This window comes from Ursus maritimus, unplaced genomic scaffold (genome assembly GCF_017311325.1).
Source record: "Ursus maritimus isolate PB19 unplaced genomic scaffold, ASM1731132v1 scaffold_7, whole genome shotgun sequence".
In the NCBI taxonomy this organism is placed as follows: domain Eukaryota; kingdom Metazoa; phylum Chordata; class Mammalia; order Carnivora; family Ursidae; genus Ursus; species Ursus maritimus.
In genome coordinates, this window is record NW_024426885.1 from 66,110,105 (window position 1) to 66,131,064 (window position 20,960).

The 20,960-nt window shown below is 44.0% G+C and overlaps 1 protein-coding gene across 3 annotated transcripts in view; it reads left to right on the forward strand.

Moving 5' to 3' along the window:
* Nucleotides 1-15,723, forward strand: part of RAB4A (RAB4A, member RAS oncogene family) — a 44,700-nt gene extending 28,977 nt beyond the window's left edge. The window contains exons 4-9 of one of the 3 annotated variants that reach the window (XR_005833156.1): nt 3,352-3,414; nt 4,776-4,930; nt 6,128-6,223; nt 9,756-9,892; nt 14,025-14,180; nt 15,288-15,723. Coding sequence is in view for 2 of the 3 variants with exons in the window: in XM_040624012.1 (XP_040479946.1) it covers nt 3,352-3,414; nt 4,776-4,930; nt 6,128-6,223; nt 9,756-9,871 (430 nt within the window). In the remaining variant the exon portion in view is untranslated. Of the gene's footprint in view, nt 1-3,351; nt 3,415-4,775; nt 4,931-6,127; nt 6,224-9,755; nt 9,893-14,024 lie in introns of all 3 variants that reach the window. The other 2 variants (XM_040624012.1, XM_008689524.2) reach the window with 2 other exon arrangements.
* Nucleotides 15,724-20,960: the final 5,237 nt, after the last annotated feature.

Below are 20,960 nucleotides of genomic sequence, written 5' to 3' on the forward strand. Positions count from 1 at the left end.
AGATATTCAAGAATAGGGGAAACAGAGATTATCTTTTCACGGATTCTTTCTTAGAAATTTCAGGAGGATATACTTCATCAATACAAGGAAGTAAACCCTGAAAGAGGAAGGTGAAGTCCAGCCAACAGGGGACCCAGCCAGGGAGATGAGCCAGGACAGGTGTCACAGGGCGGCCATCAGGCGAGGGTGCTGCCCGACAGGAGAAGGAGGGGATGCCGGGAAGGGGCTGGAGGCGTATGAGTGAGCTAGATTCTTATCAAAGCAGGGAAGCAGTAAGCCCTGAAATTTGTAAGTCAAATAGTTTCATAAGCATTTTATAGAAATACGGAAGCAAATACCAGAAAAACAAAGCTAAGATCCATGAAAGTAGAGGCATTTGTATTTTTTGTTGTTGCTGCTTCTCCAGAGCCCAGGGTAGAATCTTGCACACAAATATTCAACATGTATTCTGCTAAGGACTTCATTTAGGGAAAAAAAACAAATCCCAAGGCCTTGGGAATGGGGCTCCCAGGGAAGAGTGAGGCAGGAGACTACAGACTTTAACCTTGGACCTGTTAGCAGTATTTACTTTTCACACTAGGTGCCTGTATTACTCTGGTTTAAATTACTTTTGAGAAAATACCTCAAAAAAGTATTTTTCTAAGCATTTAACTTGAATTGAATACTTGAACAATTTGTTAGACACCATACATCAAGATACAGTGTTTTGTTTTGTTTTTAAGATTTTATTTATTCATTTGACAGAGATAGAGACAGCCAGCGAGAGAGGGAAGACAAGCAGGGGGAGTGGGAGAGGAAGAAGCAGGCTCCCAGCGGAGGAGCCCGATGTGGGGCTCGATCCCAGAACGTGAGAATCACGCCCTGAGCCAAAGGCAGATGCTTAACGACTGAGCCACCCAGGCGCCCCAAGATACAGTGTTTTAAAATGAATGACTCAGCAGTAGATGTAATTTAGTGTCTCTTGAGAACTCTTACATACCTCTTTCTCTAGAAACCTGCTAGTTTCTAGAAACTAAAATAGAAAAAGAGTTGCCTCTTCATGTACGTGGAAAAGAGGCCTCCCACCGTTTGGAGAGGCTACCCCAGGAAGAACTAATGATCCGGTCCTTCTCACATGGCGCCTGTCTGCCATTTCTTAAAGCATGTGCCCGTCTGCAGACCAGTCTAAAGGTAGAAAGGGGAAACTTCGGGCTACCTAGCTGCCTTTGGAGTTTAGGGGCTAAAAATACATTTAAAAATAGCTGCCCTTTTCAAAGTATCAAAGTCATAATGAGTCCTTTTGTTTATTTTTGATAAGGTCCCCACTTCTCTTTTTGCCTGAAGGGAGGCAGTATTCTGTAGTTTCTATTTTCTGACATTAAAGGGTGGGGGGCAAGGTTTTCCATACCAGTTCTCCAATTCTCCAACACCAACTCTGTGGCCAACAATTCAACTCCGTTCTGATTCTCTGGAGCTAGCGTCAGACCCCAGAGGCTAAGGGCGCCATCCCACAGACCTGCTCCCACTGTGGGCAGGTTCATACCCCAGTCACAGGTTCCCGTGACCCATGTCCCAGGGTCAATAATCTGTTAGAGTGACTCACAGAACTTAGAAAAGCACTGTATTTATTGTCGCCAGTTTATTATAAAGGATACAATGCAGGAACAGCCAGATGGCAGAGATGTACTGGGCATTGGGTATAGGAATTGAGTGCTGAGCTCCCATGCCCTCTGTGGGTGCACTACCCTCCCAGCACTTCCAAGTGCTCATGAACTCAGGAGCTCTCTGAACTCCATCATTTAGGGCTTCTTATGGAGGGTTCAGTAGGTAAACAGGACTGATTAAACCATTGCCCCTTGGAGACTGACCTCAATCTCTAGCCCCTGAGCACAGGGAGCCTTGTAGATCTTGGTGAGGAATTTGCTTGCTCAGAAAAATGGACTGAGGGACACAAGTGGCAGTGGGGCATGCAAGGTAGTGGGGACACCAGCCATAGGTGACTGCATAGGTGACTCCAGGCAGAGACTTGGTGATTTGGATTATGATGGTACCGGTGAAGTGCGTGGCGGGACATGCACGGTACAGGATACGTTCGGTCAGTCAGACGGAACCTGACCGGTGGGTCCAGTAGGGACATAGGCAAAAAGAGGAGGCGAGGATAAACGCGGAGCTTTCTGGCTGTATAAACAGAGGGGTGGTGGTGCCCTCCCCCACCCCAAACCAGGATGGACCTGCAGGCTGGGAACCAAGGTGTTCTACCTTGCAAATGTGAAGTGTGACATGTCCAGTAGGCAGTCATATGGAGATGTTGGGGCGACAGCTGGATCTTACAGAGGTAGTCTGAGCTGAAAGTGACCTTGGAGTCAAGGTGTGAGTAGAAGAGAACCCAGGTCTGAGCCCCAGCACTGAGGAACTCCGCTACAAACAGGGCAGGCTCAGAAGAATGACCCAGAGCTGGAGGAGGAGAGCTGGCCGGTGAGAGAGGACGAGGTGGTGGCTGCAGAGGTGGAGCGAGGCAAGGTGGAGGGATGAGGGCCAAGAAATGCCGCTGGACTCAGAGCTGTGGAGTAGGGGACACAGATACTGGAGACGAGGTGAAGAGAGGGAAACGGCTGGCAAAGACGACTCTCTGGAGGAATCTGGGTGCAGAGAAGAGATCTGAAAGGATCGTGCTACATATCTTCTTATTTTTTAAGATGGGAGGTACCAGAGCACATTTTATGTTGCTAATGGGGGAAAATCTAAGAAAGAGGGAGAAACTGATAATACACGGGAGAAAGTGTTACTGAAACTAACCCGCAGGACCGTGAGAATGGCGAAGACGTTGGGAGGCGCTCGGTGGAGATAGATAAGATAGGTAAAACCATGTTTCCTGGTTAGTAAGTGAGGAGGGCCAAAAGGTAAGTGCCAGGGGGTGGCTGTGGGTTCCTGGTTGGAAGATGAGCATATTTGCATCCGAGGACTTTCCTTTTCCCTGGGAAAGAGTAGGGGGCAGCTCTACAGGGGCGTGGGGAAGGCCTGGAACCCCCAGAGGAGGCCGAGTAGGATTACTGAGCGCTTAGTGCCCGTCTAGCTCTCTTAAGCGCTTTGCCTTTTCTTTGTGAAGTTCAAAGATAATCTTAAGTTCTGTGGGAGAGCTTCATCTACCTGTTAGAAAATGTATTTGTCTCAGCCCAGCGTCCCCACCTCCCCAGCATTTCTGTGACATGATTTCAGACAGAAGAGCCCCTCATACGTACGTTCAGACGTCTGAATCATTTCTCTCTTAGTAACGTCTGTCCCCATGGTGAGGCTTACCAAGAAAAATGGGTGACGGTGCTCAGGAGTAAAGGATCTTGACTGGCTAGAAGTAAAGCAGTATAATTTTTCCAGGTCTGTGACGAGAAGCTATTACAGAGGTGCTGCGGGAGCTCTCCTCGTCTATGACATCACCAGGTAATGGGAACTCCCCCGCGAGGAGGCAGCTTGGGGCTCTGCTCCCCAGTCTGGTCTTCCCAGGGCGCACCTATGTAGTGTGTGTTTTGTGTGTCAGGGCAGGCAGTGTGGCTGGGAATCTGGAATCCCCTCAGCCCTTTCATTTGGGGTCTTAGAGGTGTTTGAGCCAACCCCTACCACTACTTAACCGGTAAGGAAATCTGTCCATGAGGTTTTAGATACAGAAAGCATCCCTAGTGTTTCATTGTGTTTTTTAGCATAATACTTTGACACATTCCTCAAGGGTCACAGAGTGAAAGTTTACATATGGTAAATTGATGTAATTGACATTGATGAAAGTCGAGGGCACAGGCTGTGAGTGCACTGTCCTGTGTGTAGCTATCACCCACATATCACGAATTAAATTAAAGGTTTGCCCCATCTCAGGTACTCAGCAGCCACACATGGCCGGTGGTTTCTGTATTTGTATGGGTTATAGAACATTCTTGTCCTTGCAAAGTCCTATCGGTGCTGATCTCAGTGTTTGCTGGCACCACCTTAAAAATGTCATCTCTACCCTGTCATTTGGTGGCTCTCCGGGTAGGAACTTGCACAGCTGAGAGGGTGTCACTCTGTTGCTGTGACACACACCCAGTCTGCATGTTCAGGATGAGGCACACTGGCGAGGAAGTGGGCAGCTCCTGGCCCAGCCCGACTGCACTTGCTCAGGTGGTGAAAGGCTCAGCTTTGCTCCTAGTGCAAAGTCATCAGGCTGTCTAAGTGTGCCGGCAGAACAGACGTATCCCCAAGTGTATCAGAGCAGAAACGGCAGATCTGAGTTGGTCCTGGAGTTAGACAGACCTGGCCAAGCCCTGCCTCTGCCTCTGGCTGCTTGTGTGACTTTGGGCAACTTAATTAAACTCCCTGGGTTCAGGTTTCTCATGAAAAAGGGAGATAGAGCCTATGTCACAGAGTCCTTATAGAGAATATGAGAAAGTCCCACCATATAGCACAGACATGGTAAATGGCAGCAGTTAGCTGGTAGATCTTGCTTACCCATTTTGCACATAATTGAGCTAGGAGTTAAGAGCTCAGTAAGTATTTGTGAAGTGAACAAAGGAACGTCTGTATCCTTTTGCACCTTGGTTGGGCAAAAACAAACAGCAAAATATCTGATTTGCGGTTTCATTTTTTTGGAAACAAAACAATCAAACCCTGTGGTATGGTGTGTGATTGGGCATTCAAGCTACCTGCATCACCTGAAAGGTTGTCGACATTACCCTGACGTGTGCAAAAGCAGCGTGTGAGTAGTGTGAATGACTGGAAAGAGTTGCTAGTTTTATAAAATACATGTGCTATTTTCACAATCTTATATTACGCAGCCGAGAAACCTACAATGCGCTTACTAATTGGTTAACAGATGCCAGAATGCTAGCGAGTCAGAACATTGTGATCATCCTCTGCGGGAACAAGAAGGACCTGGATGCCGATCGCGAAGTTACTTTCTTAGAAGCTTCCAGATTTGCTCAAGAAAATGGCAAGTGACCTTTTACCTACTACTGCTTTTCACATGGGCAAATTTGGGGGTAATAACATTGCTTTGGATATATATCTATTGGAATTTTAAGATTAAATGGTATTTAAGAAATGCGAAATTTCCTAGAGTTTTTAGTAAAGTTAGGCTTACTTAGCATATTTTCACTGTATTGCATTCTGCCTACAAAAGTTATTATGATAAAAGCAAATGTGCTAATATTCTGTAATGACTTTTTGGTCTAAGGACAGGCCTTGGTCTAAAGCAAAGGTTGGAATAATTTTTAAAGGCCCTAATTGCATGATGTTCTGTCCTTTTTCCTAATGTAATTTGGAGCTAAGTTGGTAAAACATTAGCTCTAAATAGAAGGGGAAAGCAGTGGAAGAAATACTGGGCTTTTTGGTTTTATTTTACTTCATTGAATTTAAGTCATTTGGTTATATGCCTTTGAAAATTCTCTGAATTTCCATATAGAAAACCAGAGAATGACACATAAAACTAATGGTTGCTTATAGATGAAGAATTCAGGCTTTTTAAAGGACTTTAATTGTTAGAACCAGTCCAGAACTAAAATATCCTAGTATCAACTTTCAGTTGGACTCTAGGACTACCAAATTACATTCTTACAAAGTGACTGGTTTTATGCTAAGAAAATAAGCACGTGAGAAGAACATAAGGTATCATGAGTTTGTAAAAGAAGCCATTTAGAGATACAGAAGCAAAGAGAACCAGGCTTTCCACTGGGTTAATAACCGCTCTGGTGGATAAGAAAAGTATGAATCCATAGAGGACCTCTTCACCGTCAGAATGACAAGCTGAAGTGTAGTTCCCGCAAAGGAGAACCTTGTCAGTGGTATCTGTGGTGACATGAGGAGTATTTGGAGAACATTCGTCTCGTGTCGACATCCGGGCCGCTTCGGGCAGCCTGCCTCCTCACCAGGCCCCGGTGCTGGCGCGGCATCTTTAGCAGACGAGCTCCAGCACGAGGTACCCGTCGCTGCTGAGAAAGGCTTAGAATTCTTCCAACGTTTAAAAAACTATATTGACGTGTATTGATTCTGTATTTGCAGAAATATGTGGTTTTCAAGTAACAAGTTCCATTTTGCCTGCTATTCGAAGAGAATACTCAGCAGGCTGTCGGTACCTCAGTTGTGATGCCTTCTAAACATAGCTTCGCATTTTGTTTGCTGTCACTTTTAGAGCTGATGTTTTTGGAAACAAGTGCACTAACGGGGGAGAATGTGGAAGAGGCCTTTGTACAGTGTGCGAGAAAAATACTTAACAAAATTGAATCAGGTAAAAGGCTTTCCGTTAATAAACTTTTCTTCAGCATATTTTACTGTCTAGCTCAATAGTACCACTTTTTAATTTTCCGAGAGTGAGTTAGTCAAAGAGCATTCTCCCTACACCTGCTAACCTCAAATTGCCACTTACGGTTTTGAAGGTCTTGTCCACGTGGCTGAGGCGAAGGCCCAGCCCTTCTTCGTAGTGGCTTCCTTGCACCACTGGTGTAGGATGGGCCATCAGGGTTTCAGCGAGTGTTTCCTTCTAGAACCATGGCCTTTTGTGGATCCACTGCTTAGAGGAGGAAGAGTGGATCTTTGTCCACTCTCTGTGAACAGCTTGCTAGCCCTGCTGGGCCAGTGGTCCCATGGCATGACGGGGACTGCCGTGTGAGATTAAGGAAGTTATAGATACATGCGTGACGTCGATACTTGCACCTTGCACATCGTGGAGAATTTATTTCTGAAGCTAACTGGCTGTGCCTCGGTGGTAACCTGTCTCACGTTTGCATTTGTTGCTTCGGTAAAAATAAATTTAAAATAACCCTAATTTAGGCAGCTGACAAAATACTATGTAACTGTCATTTACTAAAGTTGAGTTTTATTTAAATATTACCAAAATTATATGTGGACATTCACTTTTTAATTGATTCACTCAAATATCTGAATGTCTATTCTTTGTCAGGTGCTGGGATACAAAAATGATTTAATCATAACCCTTGCCTTCAAGAAACTCTTTCATGGGAGCCATCAAAAAATAATTATCATACAGTGTGGTGGATATAATAATTGAGGGGTGCATAGGATCCTGGGTTTGCACAGAGAAGGGGAACCTACCCAACCAGGTCCTGGAGGTAGTGTCAGGGGGGGTTCCAAGAGGAGGTGACAGCCAGGCTCAGCCTTTCAGAATGTGAGGAAGAGTGAATGGGTTAAGGGAGTGGGGAGAAGGGTAGTCCAGCAGAGGGGACAGCATGCTTTGAAAGTACCGGGAAAGTAAAAATCGCTAGAACAGAGAGACTGCGGTGGGGATGGCAGGGTGAGAAGCTTGGAGAGAGGCAGCAGCCAGGCTAGTGATTCTCCTCAAGGATCTGGAACTTGGTGTTGTGGGTTACTGAGTCTCAGCCCTGGCTGAACACTGGAGTCACCTGGGATGCTTGGAAATTCAGATCCCAGGCCCCACCTCTTGAGATGCTGATTAATTGGGCTGAAGTGTGGTCTAGGCATCAGCCTTTCTAAAAGCCCTTGTTAAGTGGTTGATTCTAGTGTTCATCCAAGATTGAGAACCACTGCTGTAGAGGACGGAAGCTATTCGAGGATAGTAAGCAGTGAGCGATATGGTCAGGTTGGGACTTGAGGTAAATCAGGTATGTAGGTGGCCATGTTGAGGACAGATTGAGAGAACAGGACTGGAGACCAGGATGGCAATTAAGGCATTTTTGAGTAGTCCAAGTAAAAGATGACTGATTAAATCTTTAAGGAGGATGTGGAAGTAGAGACGAAGAGATTCATCTCTATGAATCTAAGAAATACTTTGGTAGTAGTATCATATGACTCATATGCGAAATAGTAGGGCAGGGCGGTTGATTTGGGGGCAGGGAGTGGTGAGGAGGTGGGGTCAGGAAGGCACGAGGAGCCAAGGGTAACTAGATATCACATTTGGGTAACTCACTAAAGAGATGTCATTAAACCAGAGGATAAGCGGGTTCAAGGGAATGTAGATGATTCTGTTCTGGATGTGTTCCCTTTGCAGTACCACTGGCACAAGCCCGTGGGATTATCTCATAAGCTCTGGGGAGAAGCCTGGGCTGCAGGTATACATTTGGAAGCCATCGGTACATAGAGTAGTTGAAACTATGAAAGGAATGTGATCATCTGAGAGAGCAGTTGAGAGTGAGAAAGCAGTGATCAAAAGCAGAATTTGGAGACTGATAGATGGTGAAGAGGAACCTAGAAAAGAGAAAGAAGGAAATGGTCAGAGATGGATGGAAAGAACCAGGGGAAAGTGGATATCATTTCAGCCAAAATGATAAAGGAGTCAAAGACTTATTCGCTATCAAATGCAATAGAGCACAGTCTCCTAAGCTAAAAAATACCCTCTGGCGCGGGTGTAGGAAGTCATTGGGCATCTTTATCAAGAACAGCTCCAGTAGTAGTATGAAAATAGAAGACAGCAGTTGAGGAACAAAGAGGAGGTGAGAAAGAGTGAGTGTTGACTTCTCTCTTGAAAAGGAAAGTACTGGTATAGTAGGTACAGAGGGTTAACTTAAAGAGGGTTTGGTGATGGAAGAAATGTTAGCTTGTGTGAGCGCTGAGAGAGGAGACAAGGCAGAAGGGAAAGGAGAGGAGGGTGGAGAGGAGATGACAGAGAGAGTACGCTGCTGGGTGAGATGCAGGGAGAGAAGCAAACTCTCTGCTGCGGGTGGAGCCTGATGCGGGGCTCGATCTCACCACCCTGAGATCATGACCTGGGCTGAAATCAAGAGTAGGGCACTTAACCAAATGAGCCACCCGGGCGTCCCTCCTCCTCTTTTTTTTTTACACTAAAGTTCGCATACTGTAAATGCTGCACCTTGCTTTTCGTACTGACTGGACCTATGGATCATAACAAATCAGCATATAGAGACTCCGTCTATAGGTATGCTAATGCACATAATACATGTTGTCTGTCTTGCCATAATTCACCCAGTCTACTTTGGACATTTGGAGTATTGCCAACATTTTGCTGTCACAAGTAATACTGTGGTAAATAACCTTTTACATATCATTTCCCATGTGTGGAGTGTATGTATAGGATAAGTTCCCAGAAGTGGAATTGCTAGGTGACAGAACATAAGCATTTGGAATTTAGGTAGAGGCTGTCAAATTCTCCTAGCACGGTTGTAGCAATTTATAATCCCACTATAATGAATGAAGGTGCTTATTTCACTGACGCCATGCCCACGGGGTGTGTTATCATACTTGGGTTCTTACCAGTCTGGTAAGTAGGAAATGGTCTCTTTGTAGCTTAATTTTAAATTAATTTATCTTTGTATACATAATATATTCATATGATTCCAAATTCAAAAAATAAAAAGCGGATACAGTGAAAGTCTCCCTCCATTACAACCCCTCTCCTGTCCCCAAGCCCTAAAACTCCTTCTTGAAGTCAACTAGTATTCTTACTTTTTAAAAAGATTTTATTTATTTGCTTGATAGAGAGAGAGAGAGAACAGAGCAGGAGGGAGGGGCAGAGAGAGAGGCAGGCTCCCCACTGAGCAGGGAGCCCGCCATGAGGCTCAATCCTAGGACCTTGGGATTATGACCTGAGCCAAAGGCAGACATTTAACTGACTGAGCCACCCAGGCGCCCCTATTCTGACTTCTTTATGTCTCTTTCCAAAGATGTTTTTATGCTCATAGAAGAAAACGTATGTATATATTTTTTCCTTATTATTCAAAACAACTGTTTATACACAGTGTTCTGCACTTTGCTTTTTTCACTTAATATATTTTTGAGATCACAGAAACATAAAAGCTTTTTTAAAAGAAGACTTGCTTGGTCCTCAGGTGAACTGGACCCAGAAAGAATGGGCTCTGGTATTCAGTATGGGGATGCTGCCTTGAGACAGCTGCGGTCACCACGTCGTGCACAGGCCCCAAGCGCTCAGGAATGTGGTTGTTAGAAGCAGCACAAGAGTATACAGGTAGGTGCTCTCATCGCAGTGTCGTTGCTGGCCCTCTTACCTTACATTCTGTGCACTACTCGGGAGTTCTACACCTGCTTAACTGTAAAGCTTGTCATTGCTTTTTGCAGCTACGTTATGAAACCCAGAGGTGATTGTATAATTAAAAGTTAGATACTTTCAACAACAGTGGAATACACATTCTGAGCTATAAAGCACAGCTTAACAAATTTAAAAGAATAGAAATCATACAGTGTCTTCTCTTAAACTATGATGGAATTAAACTGGTAATCAGTAACAGGATAACTGGAAAACCCAAAATCTGTGGAGGTTAAACAACACACTTCTAAGTAACTCATGGATCAAAGAAGAAATTGCAAGAGGAATTTAAAAACATTTTGAACTAAATGAAATTCAAAACACAACTTACCAAATATGGGGGGATGCCGTGTAAGCCACACTTAGAGGGAAATTTATAGCATTGAATGCATACTTAGAAAAGAAGAAAGATCTAAAATCAGTCATCTAAGTGTCCACCATAGGAAACTAGGAAAAGAATAGCAAATTAAATCCAAAGTAAGCAGAAGAAATAAGAAGAATTACAGCAGAAATTAATGAAATTAAAACCAGAGAGTCGGTAGAGAAAAATCAACAAAATCAACAAATTCAAAGCTGATTCTTTGAAAAGATCAATAAAATCAATAAGCCTGTAACCAGGCTAATTAAGAAAAGGGGGGACATAAATTACTAATATCAGAAATGAAAGAGGGGACATCACTACAGATCCTATGGACATTAAAAGGATAATAAAGGAACACTATGAATAATTCTATGCCCACAAATTTGGGCATAGATGAAACAGACCAATTCCTTAAAGGACATGATTTGCCAAAATTCAAGAAAAAATAGACAATTTGAATAGGTCTACATCTATTAAAGAAATTGAACCAATAATTAATAATCTTCCAAAACAAAGTACCCAGCCCGGATGGGTTCTCTGGTGAATTCTACCAGACATTTAAGGAAGAAATGATGCCATTTCTGCAATCTTTTTCATAAAAGAGAGCAGCAGAGGGAATACTTCCTGCCTTATTCTGCGGGGCCAAAATTACCCTAATTTCCAAAACCAGACAAAGACATTAAAAGAAAATTACAAACCAATATCCTTCATGAATATAGATGCAAAAATCCTCAGTAAAATATTAGCAAATCAAATCAGCCATGTACAAAAAGTATACTTCTTAAGTGGGATTTATCCCAGGGATGCAAGGCTGGTTCAACATTCCAAAATCAGTTAACGTAATCCATCACGTCAGTGGGCTAAAGAAGAAAAATCATATGATCCTATCAAGAGAAAAATCATTTGACAAAATCTAACACCCATTCAATTCATGGTGAAAATTCTCAGTCAACTAGAAATAAAGAGGAATTTCCTCAGCTTGGTAAAGAATATCTACAGAAAACTACCACTAACATCGTCAAACTTGAAGCTTTCCCGCTATTAAAATAGCAAGGCGAGGATATCCCCTCTCACTCCTTTTCGACATCATACTGGGGGGTCTAGCTAATGTAGGAAGATTAGAAAAGGAAGTAAAAGGTACACAGGGAAGGAAGAAATTAACCGTCTTTGTTCACAGATGACATGGTCATCTATAATGTAGAAAGTCTAAAAGAATCCACAGACTCCTCCCTAAGCAATTATGCAGCAAGGTTATATGGCAGGGTGCAGGGTTATTATACAGAGTCGGCCACGGTTCTGTAAACCACCGATGAACAAATGCAGGTTGAGATTGAAAACAATGCTGCTGACATCAGCATTCAAAAAAAAGAAAACACTTAGGTATAATTCTGACAAAATGTGTCCAAGACCTCTATGAGGAAGACCAGACTGATCTAGAGTTTATATGCAGTGGCGAAAGACCCAGAATAGCCAGCCCAGGATTGAAGGAGAAGAACAAAGTTGGAGGACTGTGGCTACTGGGCTTCAGGACACTCTCCAGCTACAGTGGTCAAGACAGTTTGGTATTGATGAAAGAACAAACAGATCAGTGGAACAGAGGAGAGAGCCCAGAAGTACACCTGCATAGATAGTCAACTGAACACCTGGCCATCCACATGCAAAAAAAAAAAAAAAGTGACATATACCTTACACCCTTCACAAAAATTAACTCGAAATGGATCATAGACCCAAATGTAAAACATAAAACTATAAAACTCCTACAAGATAACATAAAAAAAACCTAGAGGACCTTGAGTATGACAATGACTTTTTAGATACAACACCAAAGGCACGATCCATGAAAGACATAATTGATAAGCTGGACTCCATTACAAAACTTCTGCTCAAGGAAAGACAACAAGAGGTAGAAAAGACAAGCCACAGACTGGGAGAAAATATTTCTTAAAGGCATCTAATAAAGGATTGTTATCCAGATAGACAAAGAACCACTTAACAATAAGAAAACAACCCAATTTAAAAATGGGCCAAAGACTGTAACAGACACCTCACCAAAGCAGCATACTGTAGATGGCAGTAAGGATATGAAAAGATACTACGCAGCATATTTTGTCAGGGAAATGCAAATTAAAACAACGAGATACCACTACAACATACTTATTATGGCCACAGTACAGACACAACACCGAACGCTAGCAAGAATATGGAGCAGTTGAACTGTCATCCGTTGCTGCTGGGAATGCAGAATGGTACGGCTACTTTGGAAGACAGCGTGGCAGCTCTTAGAAAGTAAACATACTCTGTAAATATGATCCAGCAGTCTCACTCCCTTGGTATTTACCCAAAGGAGGTGAAAACACAAAAATCTGGGGTGCCTGGCTAGCACAACTGGTAGAAGACGTGACTCTTACTCTCAGGGTCATGCGTTCAAGCCCCACGTTGAGCATGGAACCTACCTAAAAAGAGAAAAGAAAATAAGAAAACACAAAAATCTGGACATGGATGTTTATAGCAGCTTTATTCATAATTACCAAAACTTGGAAACAATTAAGATGGCCTTCAGCAAATGGATAACTAAGCCGTGTACTTCCAGGCCATGAACTATTACTCAGTGCTAAAAAAGAAATGAGCTGTCAAGCCATGAGAAAGCGGAGAGGAGCTTTCAGTGCGTATTACTAAGTGAATGATGCCAGTCTGAAGAAAAGGCTACACACTGATTCCAACACTGTGACATTCTGGAAAAGGCCAAACTGTGACAAAAGTAACAGCATCAGTGGTTGTCAGGGGTTGGGGATGGGAGGGATGAATAGGCAGAGCATGGACAATATTTGGGGCAGCGAAAATCCTCTGTATAAATACCATAGCAATGGATACAGGTCATTAGATACGTGTCCAAACCCGTACAATGTACAGCATCCGGAGTGAACCGCAGTGTAAGTAGTGGACTTCGGGTGATGACGATGGTGTGTCAGCGTAGCTTCATCAGTCGTAACAGATGGACCTCTCTGGTCCGGGATGTCGGTAATGGGGGAAGCTCTGCATGTGTGAGGGCAGGGGGGCGTGTGGGAAATCGATGGACTTTTCCCTCACTGGTGCTGTGAACCTAAAACTGCTCAAAATAAATAAAATCTTAATAAGGAAAAAGTCCTAAAGCAACCACTAAAATAACATGCCAGAGAGTGTTGGCTAATAAGCCAACATAGGAATTTAAAGGGAATAAACGCATAATCAAGAAGAAGGGAGAAGGAGGAAAGGAGTAAAGAAGAGATCAAATAGGAAATGGTGGATTAAACTCTACCAATTAAGAACGATGTTCTGCTTGAAAGAGTTTAAACTTTGTAAGAAATCCTTAGGCTCTTGGGCAGAAAGAAAGGAAGAGGGTAGGTAATGGGAGTAATTGGGATAGAGATTTTTCTGCCTTTGTATCCATAAGGAGACTTTTGGGTAAATTGAAGTCTAAATGTGTCTGTTGCTAGAATAGAAGGCTTATTTATAGAATCTGCAAATGGAGATTTTAGCTTTCTAAAGCGTCCTTTTTTCCCATTTACCACAGTGGGCTTTTTTATGTACCTACCACATTATCTAACAGGTGTGGGTAAGTTTAAGTCAAGTTGGAAGATACGTTCACTAAATCCCTATGGGACTTTGTACGTTTACAGTTATGCGTATTTCTGAATTGTTCTTAATATTTTTTAGGTGTTCATACAGTGGTGTGTTGGACACAATTGTCGGACCTTGAAGAAGTTTTTTACCACCATCTTTTTCTACTTGATACAGAAGTAGATAATTGTGCGAAGAAAAATAACGTGGGGCGTTGTGCAAGCTCATAGATGTGGCACAGCGAGTCATACGGTAGTAAATCTCATTAAATGGACAGTGCCATTAGGTGTATATGTGTATGTAAGCATTTTCTGTTCCACATTTCCCTTTCACTTTCGGTCTCAGTCCTGTGTGCTGTATATATACTCTTGCTCACTGCGTCTCCACAGCATGGTATCTGATGTAGGATAGGATAGAATGTCGCTCTAAATGCAGTCTAAAATTTTATTTTTTTTTAATCATATGAACTGAAACCTGTTAGTGGTGAGGTGTGCTTCGATCGTCGTGTCGGGTATTTTGCACACTTGGTTATATCTAAGACGCTGGCATTGCTGGCCAGCGCCGCGCCTCCTTCCGTCTGCCACAGTCCACGAAGTGGACTTGTAAGTGTTGATGTAATCCACCCGTGAGACGCTACATCAGTAGTTACTCACGTATGGAAATCAAATGAAAAATGGAGTTTTTCCATGAACTTGACACTGTCCAGCACTCTGTTGGTTTTAAAGTATCTTCTCCAGACCGATTCAGGAAGCGTAGCCTGAGTACCTGCTGTGTTTCAGGCACTGATCAGCGCTAAGGATGCTGGTACCTTCACCCAAACTTACTAGGAAGCAGATTCTGCTTCCAGCTGTTCGTAAATGTGGCAGACGGTGTAATTTGGGGCTGCTCACCTGTTTCTGGTTTGCTGCTCTATCTGGTCTCCCTGCTGGAAAACGTTGTGTGTTACGTGCTTGTCCTGGGATTTAGTGTATGATGTCACTGCCTCTTTTTTAAATCCTTTATTGTTTTGTGTTCATTTTAAGGAAACCCACTAAATCAAGTTAATATTAAAGGAATACCACTCATTGAGAAATTTCTGTATAGCTTTCGCTGAATACTTAAATGCCTTACTACAGTTATCAAATTGACATGTTTTTAATTCACCTAAGGTATATTGAAGTATAGTATATATTGTATTACAAAGACGTGTTCTAATATTTTAAAATGTCAGTGCAAAAAACATACAGTAGAACTTTTCTTTAAAGCTGAAATACAGTATTATTTAAGGCAAAAAGGTTAAAAAGCATTCTTCACCTTCTATATGTTCTTTCACTGTGACTTTTAGCTGCAGACTGATTGGTCGATGTCATTGCCTTTCAGTTAGGAGCCGCCCACTGCTTTGTTGTTTGATTTAATCAACAGAGCACAGTGGCACCACAGACTCTGGAAAATGACCTGGATGAAAAGATCAGTATGTATCTGTCTTAGGTATTTTAATTTTGCTTTTTTAATGCCATGGATATTTTAGTTTGAAAAGTCAGAATATGAAGCAAATTCTCAGACTGAACTACTTCTTAGACCTCTCTGGAAGAACATTCGATTCAGTGTCTCATCTATGATCGTTTTGCAGGCTGCTCACTTTTGAACAGCTTTTTGCATGGGACAGGAGCATGTCTGTTCTACCACATCGGTTTATTCAAAAGCAAGAATTTTTAAAATAAGATGTTAAATTGGTTTATAAATGAGCCTATTCATTAAACCACAGGTACTGCATATAATTCCATATCCTTTGACCAATAAAAGTTGCTGGAGAACCAAACCATGGTGGTTCTTAATAAAGGCCTTCGGGAGAAATGAAGAAGGAAGATAATTTAGTGTTGGTCAGTCGAGTATTTTCCAACACCCTCAACCAGTTCTCTGATTCGGCAGAGATCCTAGCGGGGCGGCTGATTCCATTCCTGTATCATCCCCCTGGAGATAGCATCGGATCCCACAGGTGCCAGGCGTAGTCTGCCCTGTCCTTCAGCACACATGCACACTTCAGGCGCCAGTAGCAAGCAGGTTACCTGTGCTTCTGACCAGCCAGCTAGAAATCTGAGGTTCCCGAGACCCCTTGCTGGGGTTTGATGCATTTGCTGGAATGGCTCACAGAACTGAGAAAAACCATTTACCTGCTAGAAATGCTGATTTATTGCAAAGGATACAGATGAACAGCCAGATGAAAAGATATACAAGTCCCGGGCTGGAAGGGCCCTGAGCACGGGAGCTCCTGTCCCCCTGGAGTTTGGGGTGCACCGTCCTCCTAGCACTAGGATGTGTTCTCGTTCACCAGCCTGGAAACTCAGCAAATCGTGTTCAAGAGCTCAGTCTCCAGCCCTCCCCCCACCCTTCCCAAGTTGCGGTAGTGGAGCTGAAAGTTCCAGCCCCGCTAATGATTTGGTCTTTCTGGTGACCAGTCCGGTCCTGGGACTCATGGGGCCCCCACCCTGAGTCACCTCATTAGCATAAACCCCAGTGTGCTCAGAGGGAGGGGATGCTTTGTGACGAACAGAACACACCCCATCACAGGAAATTTCAAGGGTTTTAGGAGCTCTGTGCCAAGAATCGGGGACAAAAACCAAATATATGTTATTATTCATAATCTAGTAAATGTTATATATACATTTCCCACAACTTACCAGGTTTTCAGGACACTCTTAATTCACATTTCTAGAAAAGTATTTTTTCAGTCTTCCTAGAAAAATATTCTAAACTCCATTTAGACTTGAAACTATTCTTTTACAAGTCCAGCATTTAATGAAAATAAGAACGTCGCGGTTTGGGGATCTAATGGTTTTATTAAAAACCTGTTTTTTGTGACTTTTTTTTTTTTTTAAAGATTTTATTTATTTATTTATTTGACAGAGATAGAGACAGCCAGCGAGAGAGGGAACACAAGCAGGGGGAGTGGGAGAGGAAGAAGCAGGCTCCTAGCGGAGGAGCCTGATGTGGGGCTCGATCCCATAACGCAGGGATCACGCCCTGAGCCGAAGGCAGGCGCTTAACCGCTGTGCCACCCAGGCGCCCCAAAAAAACCTGTTTTTTGTGACTTATGAAATTTTATGGAACGTGGATTCCTAGCACGTCAGTATTATTCGGATGATGATGAATCTGACGTTAAAATTAGAAACTTGGGGTGCCTGGATGGCTTAGCAGGCCATGACCCCGGGGTCCTGGGATCAAGTCCCACATCAGGCTCCCTGCTCAGCGTGCTCTCTCTCTGTCAAATAAATCAAATCTTTTAAAAAATAAAAAATAAAATTAGAAATTTAAGTCATTAGCAATTCATACTGCAACAAGTAGATGGTTCTTCATTTTCTGTCAGATTTATCTTTTTTTTTTTTTTGAGTGGAGATTTAGAGGGACTTTAAAACCCCTGTGAATTTTTAATCATTTTTTTATGTGCCAGTTGTAAAGTGAGTCTCTTTCCTAATCATCCTGCCTGTTCACGTACACAGAATTGGAGTTTGTCCCAGTTGTTGCTTGGTTACGTCCCAATTGTATTAAATTCTTCAAGGAGTTGTTTTTAGACTTCTGGAGGGATTTCTTGGAGAACACCCGGCAGAGTCAGGAAGACCCGCGGCTGAGGAAGTGTCAGCCAGCACCCCCCCAGATTAGAAAATACTGCTTACTGTGAGAAGACAAGAGTGCGAACAGGGAATCTGTGCGTCCGTCTGCTCCACCGTTGCCCGGTTCTTCAGTGCTGTCGCATTAGGAAACATCAAGGCATCTGTCATAGCACCCCAAGCTAGTTCGGTATGCATCTCTGAAAAGAACTTGTTTTTAATTTTGTATGGTCACCATACCATTGAGAACTTCTTAAAAGATACTGATACAAAGCCAGGATGGTTATGTTTTCTCTTACCTTGCAATTATATGAAGTTTTCTGGCATGTATTGAAAAAGCAAAATGCACGTCTTTCATACGGTATTTTCAGAGCACGTGGCTAATTGTACCAGCAGTGCTGTCCCCGGCCCCGGGGACCCTGCACCTGCAGCAGGAACAACACCAGGCTGCCTGCACAGCATCAAGTAAAATGCTCATTTCTGTATTTTGGTGGGGCCCTCAAATCATTTGACATCGAATTGTTTTGTAATATGAGTAATTCAGAGTAAGTCTCCCACATTATTCCCTTTTCCAGAAAATTCACTATTAGTTTCCATGGCCGTATAGGTACATCACATACCCCACTGTATATATTATGCCGATTTCCGGGGAGAATGGTGCTCTTATATGCCACTCCTGTTTCTCTGAATGCCCCCTGCTTTCCCATTGCTTCTGTACCTTTGCATGGACTGTGTGTGTTCCTCACTTGCAATGCACCCCACCAGCTCTCCGAGTCTGTCAGGCTGCGGCCCTGCTGTCCTGTAGGGTGCGCTGTAGAACTTCTGTGCTGGGAGCCTCTCTAAGCCCCTTCCCGCTCCTGGCCGTGTGCAGACACACACTGCTCTTGTCATTCTCTGTCCTAACCCCGCTTTTGATATGGATCATGTTTATATGTTATTCTTGTTTGTCTTCTCTCCTGGGCTAAGACCTCACGAGGACAGGGCTGCCTTTTGTGCGTCCCATGCCCGGCACATAGGAGTGCTTGTGGAAAGGACAGATAATGAATCAGTTCTGTCCCCACGGCTTTCTAAAGTACTTGGATATCCAGTCTATCCACTGCAAGATCCCTTTTTGCAAAATCCCCGAAAGGTAGTCATACGATCCTTCTAAATCCCTTTCTGTCTGGGAGAGAGGTTCGTAACTCCTAGAGCCCCTTTTCAGATGACATCACCAGGATGGTGAAGGAGAAGAGCTCAGCCTCTCCCCCCACAACGATCAACTTGGACGACATTAGACAGCAATCCACAAAATCAGCTCCAGGAGAGCTGAGGAGTCCGCTTGAGAACTGCAACACAGTGGGACAAAAAAACTGAGAAGAACCACACAAAAGGAAGAAAAAACAAATTTGTTTTGCCTGTGTTCTCACATCCTTTTAGGCCGGCACTGCTCACCACTGTTAGAACTCCCCAGCTAGGAAGAGTTCTGACCGGGGAAGGGAGAGTGGAGGGAACGACCAGTCTCCCTAGCTTTTTGGGGCACCACACAAAGGATCCACTTCAGTTTTACCCCACCCAGAGGCCGGCAACGCTGAGACCTATGGAGGTGGCTAAGAACAAGGAAGAGGGTCAAGGGCTATCAGTAGCAGCCACTCTGCAAGAGCAACCATGGCTGCCAGTGACCTGCTCTGCGGAGGACCCCAGCAGCTTTCACCCCTGCAGAAATGAACAGCCAGCACACCCACGTGGACCCCTGCAGATTTCATTCTCTTTTTTTGCCCCAGTGCCAGATGCCTGAGTCCCTCTCTGCTCCCTCCCAGAGCCCAGGATCTGCAGCTACACGAGTGCAAGATGCCAGCCTGGAGTCCTCCACCCCACCTCCAGTGCCACGTGTACACTTGCCCCTAGCCCCTCCAGCTGTGCACTCAAAGGCCACCAGCCTGACTAACACTGGTCAATCCTGCAGCTAGAGAAGTGCACACCAACAGCCAGGGTCCCCCGGCCGCTTGCTTCTGGGCCTGCAGTTGGCCCAAACCCTTGTTGCTGACTTTGCCCCCAGCCTCTGCCACTACACAGACACCTGCAGCTGGCCTCCACAGCCAAGTATGGCACACCACTAGCCTGGCCACCACTGCTGCCTGCCCTGGTCCCTAGCTACTGGACCTGAAGGCATCACTGAGGATCCCAACAGCCCTTGAAGCCACTGAGGAATCCCCCGCCACAGTGCTTGGATCATACAGTTGATGCTGTGGACCTCAGTGGCGTGAACTAATGCAGCATCAGACCTGGAGCTGCCACACCCCCTGCACTTAGCACCCCGCACTACGAGTCTTGGGGAGAGAGCACACTCCAGCACCCCCATTCACAGGTGACGGTCTTTCCTAACTGAAGCTAGTCTTTCTTCAAATGCACATACACCTACACGAGGTGACAGGGATCACAAAGAATTGGGGAACACAGCACCACCAAAGGAACACTGTAAACTTCCAGTAGCCGACCCCCAAAGGAATGGAGATACATGAATTGCCTGATGAAGAATCCAAAACAGATGTTCTGAAAGATGCCCAGGGAACTACAAGAAAACACAGTTTAAAATTATCAGAAAAACGCAAGAACAAATGAGTTCAACAAAGAGAAAACATAAAGAACCAAACAAATTTTGGAGCTGAAGAATGCAATTAATAAACCGCAGAATTCAGTAGAGAGCTTCAACAGCAGACCGGACTCAACAGAAGGAAGAATCCATGAGCTTGAAGGCTGATAGTGTGAAATTACCCAGTCAGAGAAGGAAAGAAAAATGAAAAGGAATGAAGAAAGCCTATGGAACTTACAGGACACCATTAAGAAACAATCTGCCCATGGCTTTGGAGTCTCTGAAGGAGAAGGGAGAAGGGGGAGAACGCCTTATTTTAAAGAAGTAATGGCGAGGGTGCCTGGGTGGCTCAGTCGGTTAAGTGGCTGCTTTTGGCTCAGGTAGTGATCTTGGGGTCCTGGGATCGAGTTCCAAGTCAGGCTCCCTCCTCAGCCGAAAGTCTGCTTCTCCCTCTGCCCCTCCCCCCTCAAGTTTGCACTCTCTGTGTCTCTCTCTCTCAAAAAAAGTCTTAAGAAAAAATTTTTTTTTTTAAAGTAGTGGCTGAGAACTTCCCATACCAGGTGAGACACTTGGACATCCAAGTTTTTGAAGCTGATGAGTCACACCAAAATTTCAGTCCAAAACTCTTTCTCCAAGACACATTATAATAAGTGTCTGAAATTGTATGTCCTCGTGCAGCCTACTAGCTTTCCAAAATTTGGGTAACAAACAGAGTTATCCAGTTATTTTACATTCTGGGGGTAAGAGCTTTCACGTTTAGGCAGCGGGTTTTTTTGTTTGGATTTGTATTTCTTGGGAATTCTGTCTGCACTCTTGGTTGGCCTCGTGGCACCTTGCAGTACAGCCTGGGGGCAAGCAGGTGCTCAAGGTGTGCGCTCC